We start from the raw sequence: 12210 nt of genomic DNA, 5'->3' as shown, positions 1-12210 counted from the left end.
TCACAATTCGTTAATCTAAACAAAAGTCATACGGCGTGGAAACAGAATGCAAAGACAAATTCGCTTTCATAATACATTACTTCTCTGGCAATAAAGACGGGAAAAGTGAAACGATAGAAACTACTAAGTTACATATAATCCTGTCAACCATGAACAAAAGCTTGCGTTATCAAACAATATGTATATAAGCGCACCAAACTCTCATCTCAAAAAGACATTAAAAAAACGTTACAAAGGTGCTATCAACTCAAAAAGCGTCAGAAGTATTCCGGAAACAACACGTAAACAAAAACAACTCTTAAAACTTCGGTATCTCTGTACTCGACAAATCTCAAAACTCTTAAAAACTCATTGGGGCATTACTTTCCCCATCATAATCCGTACTCATAAACTCATTAAAACTCCATGAAACTTCACAAAACTCAAAACACTGTGTTGCAAATACTTGTCCACTGAGGCACGCTTAAATCGTTATAAAGGACCTCGAACGTCACTAAATATCAGTTCAAAACAAAGATCTGGGCGCTTACATAACATACACTTCGACATCACAAAAAAAAAACGGTAAAAACAATAGAAAAAACCAGCAATACATTACATTACTGAGCAATAGGGTTAGGGTTGTGGAAAAGAGTTCAACGTCCTTGAGTTACACAGTGTCAGTTACAGTGTCCAACCAGCGGTTCTCTAAGCAATACACAGATAGCTAAAGTCAAAGTCTATAAGCGTCTCTTCTCTTGTCGCATTATTCTGGGTCGTTCTTTCATCTTCTTCTTGTCTTTAATGTCGCTCAATTCTTAATTATTCAGTCCTATACGATACTCATCCTTCGTAAGGGGTTCAGAAGTCTTCATCTCTTCAGCGTCGTTCATCGGTGCCATACTGGTAAAGTCATTAGTCGTCAAGCGCGGTTTCTGAGTCGTCTCTGCCATGGAGCCAGTTAGTTCGGTTCACCAGAAAGACACCTCTTCGCCATTTCACTTCTCTTCACAGGATGTCAATGTGTGTTAAACACCTGCCCGGGTTCATCCAAAACATATTAGGGGGAAAATATTCTTCTCTCAGGGTCCTCCACACTTGTCAGGGGGGAAACTCGTCTCGTCTCTCTATCTCGTCCCCTTGAGGTACGGGATCGGGAATGTCACTTTAACTTTACAGTCAAATAAGACGCACACAACGAAATACGTTTCAGCTCTCATCTTAGTCGGTCAATCGAGCACTCTATAAGACACAGCGCCCTGGGAAAAAGTCCCCAAGACTCTCACAAGGCTGAACCAAGACTCTCCCAAGACTGGACTGCCTCAAGGCTCGCCCCTGGACTCTCTCGGACTGCGTCTGTCGTGGAGTATTCGCCAAGACCAACTCAAACTCTCTTTATTCATTTTCACAGCTCTAACCAATTACAAAGCAGTAAAAGACTCTAGGGAGTAACCTTCAATCATAAAGCCAATCACACTAAGTACTGAATACGTCATATCTTTTGATTAATCGTTCACTACATTAATAACTACGGATGTCAGAATAGCGAGGGTATCTTGTAATTAGTTCCAAATCACTGAGCCAAGTTCCGTCCAAAACATCAAATAGACCTAAACGATGACAGACATAACACAGCAATTCAGCTAATAATCAGCTAATTAAGTCGGTTAACAGATACGCAAAAACAAATTCATGACACTACCATAACTGCAAGTAAAATAACCATGCCTTTGCCACAACACCGAGGTTCATATGCTTGGAGTCAAATAAAATTCCAACTTTCCAGGAGTATATAGGTTAGATATTAAAAAAAAATAAAAATCAATTGAATATGCAAATGAGCCCATTAATTAAGTTGAAAGTCAATATTGCATAGCACACATCCTATATTGACAGACCAAGTAAGTCTATACCAAGTTTGGTCTCATTCGGATAATTAGTTCACAAGATATTAAGAAAAATTAAAAATTAATTAAATATGCAAATGAGTTTGTTAATTAAGTTGAAACTCGATATTGCATAGCACAAATTGTATATTCACAGATGAAGTAAGTCTATACCAACTCTGGAGCAAGCCAGTCGATGACTTTCCTTTTCAGCGTCAATCAACATCGTCAAGTATGTGGGTTTTTGAAACTGTCAAGTGATTCTCGACACAGTAGTACCAATCATTCGGTGCTGATTCCCGTCCAATAAGTATCTGATATAAAATGGCGTTCGCTTTCCAGATACAAATTTCTTATTTTGATAATCCAAAGATACGCATGGTATATCTCGACCATCGCACGACTTGTAACGACTTTCTCCACACAGTGATACTGTGACCGGATATCATCACAAGGAGCCCCGGAACTATAATCAACTGTCATCCCTTGTTTATTTCTTACACTAGATACCAGCCGATACCCCCACCCTCATAGAGACTGCATACAGTTGATCATAGTTCCTGAGCTCCCTGTGATAGCATCACCAAGTGGTTGTCTACATTGCTATGATAGGGTTGGTATTCCTATTTGTTCTGTGCGTCGGCCGATACTCTCGCTGTACTGTCTTCGTGCATACTTTGAGGTATCCTCGCAATAACCTTATTATTATACATCTTTTCCTTCCAAGCATACATCATGGGAATGCCGAAATCCAAAAACTTTAGAGCAGAACCAGCGAAATTCTTTGTGTGGAGTACGGTCAATCCTTGGTGGCAGCCATGTTTGTTTTTATTATTCGAGGATGCTTACGTGCGTAATCATTTCATATTTGGAATTCGCATTTCCTATTATGGAAAATACGAAAAATACTGCAAAATTACGGCACGTTGTAACTTATGGCGTTACGACCCCCCCCCCCCCCACTCAGGATCCATAGGGGGCCGCATGCGCGTTCCCATTTTCTCGGGAAAGAGGGTACTTTTTGACGATCTGTCTCGAGAACATTTTCCCGGGAAAATCGTAGAAAAGGGGGTATTTTTTGCTTGTTTTCCCGAGATTCTCAAAATAGGGGGTGTATTTCAAAACACTTCCCGAGATATACAAAAAAGGGGAGTTCTAGACTGAAAAGTTCCCTAGATAGGGGGTGAAATTCATCGGAAAAGCCCGTGAAAGGGGGGGGGTTAAATTTTCTTCTTTTCCCTAGATAGGGGGGGTCAAAAAAAATGAGGGAACAAGCATAGCCCCCCCCCCCCCCAAATATAGGGAGTGGGGGGCCGGGCTTTACGATTACAGAAGTATAAAAATAAATAATAATAGTAGTTATAAGTTGATAAAACTACAATGCAAACCAACCATACACCGTTTCTTTTATCTTTTCTGCACAACCTATTAAATCATAGCTTGCATTCATCGAATCGAACATTATTTTTTGATAACACGTCTTTATCAGGGACCCCATCTTTAAACACACCCTTGAACAAGTTTGGTGCCACTCATCCAATTATGATTGTGATTGTTAACACCATTCAAAGTGAGCGTCTTCTATTTTTGCTGTAAGGAAAAGTCAGCGGCTGGCTTGCATCAGTAGTATATTTGCATATCGTTAGATCCAGTTCCATTTGTGCATGGACGGGATCTATATTTAGTACAATTAACGAAGAATATACAGATGGAGTAATAGTCCTCTGTCAATAATTGTATAATATAATTATGCGTATTTATTCTAGTCATTTCATTGGCTAAGCGCTTCAAAGCACTTCCTCACATTCATCTACACCACGTGTTTTGCAAGCCATAACATATTTTTAGGAAATTGACCGCTAGCTGATCGGAACAAGTGCCGAATGTGAGGTGAGACGAGGTGATTGGAGATTTTAGCATCGCCTTATTCATGGTGATACCAGGCACAGTCCCTCTATCATAGAGGGACTGTGTACCAGGCAATCTAAATCTACCGCGCCATGCATGTGCTTTATCACGATGCATCTGAATCGTAATTATAAAAATACAGTTTGCATGTTATAAACTACATTAATTTACACATTTATTTATTACAACGATTTACGTGTTTATGTATTGAATTTATAACTCAGATTTGGGCGCGTTAATAAAGTGTGCAGTATAATGGCACCAGAAGTCCAATGGTTCGATTTTGCACCAGGGAAAATAAAATAAAATGACAAATATTTATTCCATATTTAATCGATCTTCAAATATTCTATTCTCATACAACAAAATCGTTGTTTTCTTTAGCATACTAGTAATTCACACACTTGTAAAAAGAATAATTTTACAACAACGAGTTTTAACGTTATTCGGTGCATGGGAGGAGTGATGGTCTCCCCCTTTGTCTGACGTTTGGTGGCGCAGTTTCACTTCGGGAGAATTCGGAAACAGTCGACTGTGCCAGGAAAGGCGCAGCTACAAATCGGGATATTTTTTTTTTAATTTAAGTTTCACTCGAAGAAGATTTTTTTTTACAATGCTCAATTTAGGGCAACAGAAATTCCAAACATAAAGCTGTAGGTGGGCATTTCACAGGCACTATATGTTCTGTTTCGCACTTTGTTTCACGGGGATAATGACAGAAATGGCAACGATTGTCTACCCAACAACAAGGAACGTGAGCTAAGATCAGAATTCCTCGGGACAAGTTGTTTTTCATTTATTCTCAGACTTGCATACAGTCTCTTGTTTTGTTTTGTTTTTCAATAAAATACAATATATCATGCAAGTGTATAGATAGTGCAATCCGGTTAGTTACCGGCCGCTAAAGCCGAATTACCGTGAAACGAACGAGGGTTCCCTTGCTATTAATATTGAAGAAACTTTCGTCACAATTCTTGCATGCAACAAATCTAATCCTTTCTACACAAAAATAGTCATATTATGTCTACCAAGATGTTAACAAAGATCCTGTTCAATTTGCATAACAATGTCAATTTTACTCTGTGAATATAAAAGATAAAATTCAAAAGAATAGGTACGACGTGCCTGTTATCTGTGGCTACCAGGATGTCAACAGTGTACTAAGATCCTGTTCAATTTGCATACCAATGGATACTCAAATACTTGTCACGCTCCGTTGGTTCAGAGACATTCACTCATTTTGATTTGTCCATCTTTCCCATTATCTCGGTATTAGTGAATAACAGCGACGAAAATGGCGTTTGAAATATTTGTTTCCATCATGATGGTAAACTAAAGAAGTTCAGTTGATATGTGTTGCTACGTACAAAGAATCAAATAAAAGTAGTCTGGCAGAATTAAACATGTGTTATGCGTAGGATCCGCTAACTGCAAAAGTGACTGTATCAATAGCGTCGTTTGTATAATTTCGAAAACAATGTTCTTTTCAGTCCCCTCATTTAATCACGGCTTCCATAAATAATAACACGTTTTCAGGCAATTACAATGCTTGTATGACATATTTGTGTTTACTATTATATATAAATATTGTGAATTGTATTGGCATTGCATGCATTCAGTATACTGGAGTGTATTCATTCAGCACATTACCATATCTGTAACCGATCAAATAGGATGATGTCGTATGATATCTATGGTAACCAAACTATGTATGGCAGTGAGCCAATTAATTGATGAGAATCTTTCCATTTAGTGTACACGAACAGGCTTTGAGGAACACTTCGTTCTACAACTCTATCAGACGTGTATTAGTTTGTGGTGCTCTCAAAGTTTTAAGATGGACAACAAACCCTTCAAAGAATTAACTTTTAACGCACTTTGTGGTCCTATCAGTGCATATTGCATGGCAGTCGCTGTAATTCTGGTGTATATTATTTGCACGGCGACACCCAATTGGGTTGGAAATGCTGGTACTGACTATTCCAGTGGACTGTTTAAAATTTGTTTTGACGATTACTGCAGCTCCATAAGTGGACCTTATGTTACAGGTAATTATAATATTATGTTGCATTATAATGACGTACTTACATACTAGTATTTCATGGTTTCCCTGCCAACAAACATAAATATATGTATTATATGTAAGTTGTAGTGTATGTCCACATTACCCGATTCTGTATGGTGACCGCTTGTATTGTTGGGTGCATTACACTCGTGGTAATAGCCGTGGCATTTACAGGACAATTAGCTCAACTAGGAAGAAACGAGATCAGGAAAGCGACTAATGCAATATTCGCTACAGGTAAGAATGCATGGTAAATCAATTATATAAATCACTGATACTAATCCATGTAACTTGGAAGAACAGGCGTTGGCATGGCATAGAGTGTGATTATATTGTCTGAAGGAATTAGCATCCTGTTTTAATCTGCGTGTTTTTTTTAGGGCCATTAACTGTCAGTGTCAAAAATAATATTCCGATTAAGGTGACATCACGTGACATCGCGTAGGCACATTTGTTAAGCGACGTTGCAGTATTTTTGAGGATCGATAACTTGCAAGTGTAAAAGCAGACATTATAAACTATATGTATTACAAGAATTTTATAAATAGATTGTTTAATAATTGTATTCAGTATTGGCAATTTCGCAATGCTTTAATCTAATAAGATGCATTTTTGGTGATCGTGCCAACGGTTGTAGCCATTGTCATTGCGTCCAATATTAAAGCGCGGTGATCGTTGTGCTACGCATGTGCGACATTTGGGTTGATAAACATTGATTTCCCCCACAATCCAATGCGCTCTTCAAATGGAAATCACAAGTATGAGGTTTGACCTGGGCGCGACTTGCACTGAATACCGCCGGTGACTCCTTTGAAACTTTTCACCTAAAAATACCTAATTAAAGCTTGGACAAGTCTCAGTTAGTACTCGTTGATCTGTTGAAGTGTCAAAGTCGCCATCTTTGTTTATATGAGACCCATATATCTCGCGCATGCGTGGCGCGACGACTACCGCCCTTTAAGGTAGCTGTAATATACGAGGAGATAAGATGATAGTAAGGATACTGAATAATGTCGAGTCCCGTAACTCTGTAACAGTAATGGTATTTATATATATATATATATATATATATATATATATATATATATATATATATATATATATATATATATATATATATATATATATATATATATATATATATATATATATATTGCAGCTTTCTTGGTGATTATTGGCACCACCACGTATGGGTTCGGACTTCTCTTCAACGAACTATTCAGCATAGGAAACGTAGGATATTCCTACATCCTTGCGTGGATTGCTGCAGTTGGTGCTTTCTTTGCCGGAGGTATACTACAATCACAGTTCAAAGCATCGACTGTTACAGCTACAGTTTCACCCATTACGCAACAGCCTATCGGTGGTGTGTATCCTAGCACCACTGTCGCCGGAGTGTCTCAATTCAATTCTGGTACCGGTACTTCTCCTAATCCAAATTCGTATTATGGTGCTCCCACTACCATTCCCGGGGGAGTTCCAGGATCTGTCGATCCTATGTATGTAGAACAAAAACCTGAAAATCAAACACCGAGACGTGCTTAAATCGGCAGTAGTTTTGATTTTTTTTAAATATACCAAAATAAAGATGACCAAATCTTACCGAAAAATTGTTTTTAAAGACAATTGCATGGACAAGGCTAATGTCGCGTAAAATGCGATCTGTAAACTAAGGGTCATGTAGTCGTCATTTCATAGAAATCACTCTCGATGGAAACCGTAGAAAATTCAGATATACGACGCACATAACTATAAACACATACAATATTCAGTGAGAGGCCATTAGAGAGAGGCTTAGCCCATCAAGATGGCAACGTATTTTCCCAGGGCCCCGATAAAGTTATCATCTTCAATACATAGCGCTCTCTATGGACTGTCTCCTGTGATGGTAGTAACAAATTGTCACTAATTTTTTTTTAAATAAAAATCAGAGAAAAAAATCAATAATTACAGCTATTGTCGCTTTTATATATATTAGTCGTCGAATATGATCGTGTTTGACATCTGTTGTGTTTCTTCCACAATATCTAGTCATCAAACTCATTATTCAAAACGGCTAATGTTCGTCAATAAAATCAAGCACGTTTAACTTTTTCTGTCTTTGACTATATCCGTCGGCCGTCCATTGTTATTTTTCTTTTATTCGATTAGATTTGAACAAATTCAAGTATCTCCGAGAAAAAGATAGAATTTAACATTCATGTCAGAATTTGTGTGTGGTATACCTAGTGCTCGAATAAGTAGCTGATTATAATATACACATGCACTTTCGAATTTTAAAGCGGGGGTGTCGTCACCTGCGCGTGCGTCAAATGGCCATAGCGTGTCATTGTTTACAAGCAAGCTTCTGCCCGTGAGCCTTTGCGTTTTTAGCGTGTGTTGTCATCGTCGCCTGGGACTCAATTCCCGCGCGTGCGCAGATGACGACCCTCCCGCTTTAACGAGACCTTCGTATTCTACAAGGTGACATAATGTGACCGCTTCTTTACTGGTTTTAAACAACTAAGACTTGATTAATTATGTAATATAGTACTGTTTATTCCGCATTTGTAATAAATAAAAGCACTTGAATAAAAAGTCCATGTGCGTTAGCTGTTGTCATCAAATAAACAATTAGTTATGCTCCTCCCTAGAACATATCCATACCTGGCGTCACACACTGCGACACACAAACTCGATTGTCGACATGTGTATTTCACAGTAATGTGATAGCTGGCAACGTGACAATTTAAAATTGCCCACTGACTTTGTGCAGATCTCTGTCGGTAGGTGCAGAGGCTAACCCCACTAAAATGGACACATTAGGGGTGGTAGTAAGATCTTGGGGAGGCAATGAAAATTTTCGCTTGGCTAAGCCCTCAGAAATGGTAAGTAAGTTGTAATGAGAGACATCAAATCAACTAGTGACTACTCATTTAGAGTGACTTACTCTGTATGCACTAAACATCATAACACACTGGTGACCAGTCATTGAACTTTCCATTCATTATATACAGTCACATTGTTATGATAATATTCTTACTTAGGGACGACGTCAAAAGATCGATGTCGGACAAAAAACTTAATTCCTTTAGTTTTTTTGAGGTCACCCCCTCCCCACCCCCAAACTAAAGGAAATACATGTAAGTTTTTTATCCGACATCGATCTTTTGACGTCGTCCCTTACACCTCTGATTATTGACAGACATAACACTGAGATCATGTTGTCCCACCAGTCGCCTGCCGCAAGCTCAGACTAGTAATACTAGTATTACTAGTCTGAGCCGCAAGTGACTCACTGGCTGTAGCATCTGATTCATGGCTGGTAGACCAATTTAAGCCTAGGGTTGAACATTAAAAAGGGTCGACCTCTTACACTTGATTGTATCACATACTCAATAGAAAGTTTAAATTTGTTGACCTAGATTTATTCAATGAATGCGGCTGGTGGGACCCCTTGGGTGATGTTGGCACATCAGCAACAGATAAGCTATTTGTTTTCAAATAAGATTTATGGTAATGTTGCAAAACGGAAAACATTGAAAATTTCACCTATAAACGTATTCATCCTTCATGTGAATTTTAACACTTAAAACCTATAACACTGCTATATTATTCTTCAAATTTGTTGCTAATTAGATTTCTTTAACTGATAGAATTAGTTTGTCCTGTCATCCATATGTCAACAGAATTTTTCACAAAACTTGCGATTTCAAGCGCACTGTACCTTCGTTTTAAATGTCTGTACAAGTGTAAATAAGAAAAAAAAATGGCTACCGGTCGGGCATTTTAAATTAAATCTGGAAACAAAATGACGGTCAATATTGATTTTTACGACTATATGTAGACCATTATGACTCGTCTTTTTACCGGCTTTGTGTCAAATCGGGCCAGGTATGTCACGAGTGATGAAGGACGCGCGGACGTACGAAAAAGACTCAAAATGGGTTTCAGATCGGACACAGCGGCTAATCACACAGACAACACCCGATATACAGCAGGAATATAAAGGATACTATGATGTTAACCAAAACATGAATAAAAAATTCAAAAAGACATGTTTTCCCAGTTTTGTTCGAAGTAGTTCCTTATATCTGCTTGTTACATCGTGTCTGCGATATTTAGCCAAGTGCATTCATCAGGAAAGCAATCCTCGGGGGCGGAGCTACGTCACCAGACGTTCCACGTTGCTAAGACGCGTACCACTGTACCACGCATTTCTATAAATAAATAAACGCTGCTCGGACTGATAAATATGATATATAGAAGATAATATTTATATACAGAAACGAGGTGTGGCTATGGGCAGTTGTTTTGGTCCGAGCTATGCATGTTTATTCATGTCATATCAAGAGGAGTTAATTTTTTCGTCCTTTCAAGGCACTAAACCTGAATTTTATGTCAGGTACATTGATGATGGCTTTGGTGCCATGTCAAGTAGTCAGGATGAGTTATTACAGTTCATTGACTTTGTTAACAACTTAATCCCGCCATACAATACACACATGAGATATCAGAAATAACAATATTACATTTCTCGATATTTCTACTAAGGTAGATGGTGATCGGATTTCTACATCAATTTACACAAAACCTACTGATTCACATTGTTATTTACAGTATGAATCATCACATCCTACTAGAATGAAGGACTCCATACCTTACTCACAGTTACTCCGGGTACGTCGTATTTCCAGCGATGATACTGATTTCCGTAACCAGGCGAGGAATTTATGTAATTATTTCAGAAAACGGGGTTATCCTCGTATTGTCACTGGGAAAGCATTGGCCAAGGTTGTGTCAATGTCAAGAACGGATTGTATTGGATCTACGGTTTCCCGTGACAATCAGGATCGTGTAATTTTGGCACTTACGTACCGTCAGGATTAGAAACATTATGTACAAACATTTTCACATTTTACAGACCAGCGAGGAAACAAGTTCTACGTTTCCACTAATGCCTACTACTGCCTGGCGCCGTGACACTAATTTAAGGAGGTTATTGGTGCATACGGGTGAAAGGGGAGACCCTGAGAAATATGGTTCTGTCCCGTGTAATCGTCCTAGGTGTAATACTTGTCCTTTTATTACAGACTCTAATCGTATATTTGGTCCCAAGGGAGATGTTGAGGTCAAATATCCGTTCAGTTGTATCACTATGAATGTTGTATATTGCATTTCATGTATTAAATGCGGGAAACTTTACATTGGTTCTACAGTTCGTCGACTGGGTGATCGGTTTGCTGAGCATCTACGGCAAACTAGACAGAAAAATCGTTATTATCCGGTTTCACTTCATTTTAATTCTAGTGGACATAATATTACAGATATGTCTATTTCTGGTGTATGTGTTGTCAATGGCAACGAAAATCAGCTCAGGCGTGTCGAGGAGGGAACTATATTCCGCCTTGGAACTAAAGCACCCCATGGTATTAACAAACAGTTCAACTCATTTGTTGAGCTCACTACCTAAAGCCTGGCGCACACGAGAGCTATCAGCTCAGGCAAAATTCATTCGTGGCTGTTTGCTTAAGCAAATATCTTCCGTGTGCGCGCAACTTTACGCAAGATTTTAGTCACTCGGGGCGAAATGGTGAATATCTATTGTGTTTGATAAATTTCGCCACTCGTGGCAGAATGCTTTCCGTGTGCGGTGAAATGAAAGCTATCTGCTTACGCGTACTCGTAAGTGCGCATGCGTCGCGAATGTTTACATAACAACAAAATGGCTGCGCCCACGGAATGGAGGAGGACCGATTCGTCATCCGAAGATGACGAGATATCGCTGTTGCTTTTGCTGCTTTTGCGCCGTCGGCGTCGGCGATTGAGAGCGGCATGTCGCAGGAGATGGACAAGGTCATGGGTTATGAGAAGGCAAAGCCAAGGAGCCTACTGCAACCTCATACAGGAGTTGAATGCCGAAGATCCTGACAAATTTCGTCAGTACCACCGACTTGATAAACAGTCTTTTCAAGACGTATTAGAAATGGTCAGCCCATTTATCACTAAACAGGACACCACAATGAGATGCTCTATTACTGCAAGTGAGAGGCTGGCTGTTACTTTACGTTTTCTTGCAACAGGTAAAGGGAGAACATCAAATCTCATTATCAAGCCAAAGAAAAAAAAAATGTTTTAAAATTTTCAGTTCAGTAGAGATTTTTATTTTTATTTATTTTTTCCCAACATATTCAGTCTACATATCGCATCTGTGCATTTTAAATGTTAATTTTTGACATGATGAAATTAACTATCAACTTTTGTTGATTTTCTATGAGAAGATATTATAAAGAGATATTTGAACAAAGAATAGCTGTGGCTGCTATAATACAACAAATCTTAACTCATGATTAAAACAAAATGGAAAAAAAAAATTAAGAACATTGAGATGAG

The 12210-nt window shown here is 38.6% G+C and overlaps 1 protein-coding gene across 1 annotated transcript; it reads left to right on the top strand.

Annotated features, from left to right (window-relative positions):
* Positions 1–11513: 11513 nt before the first annotated feature.
* On the top strand, positions 11514–12210 carry LOC146742183 (uncharacterized). The gene has a single exon (XM_085500820.1). It carries the CDS (start codon positions 11543–11545, stop codon positions 11954–11956), a length of 414 nt encoding a protein of 137 aa, XP_085356946.1. The 5' UTR covers positions 11514–11542; the 3' UTR covers positions 11957–12210.

Source organism: Saccoglossus kowalevskii, chromosome 6 (assembly GCF_978046115.1).
Source record: "Saccoglossus kowalevskii chromosome 6, keSacKowa6.1, whole genome shotgun sequence".
Classification (NCBI taxonomy): domain Eukaryota; kingdom Metazoa; phylum Hemichordata; class Enteropneusta; family Harrimaniidae; genus Saccoglossus; species Saccoglossus kowalevskii.
Note: the sequence above shows the minus strand (reverse complement) of the source record. Positions and strands in the feature narration are given on the sequence as shown.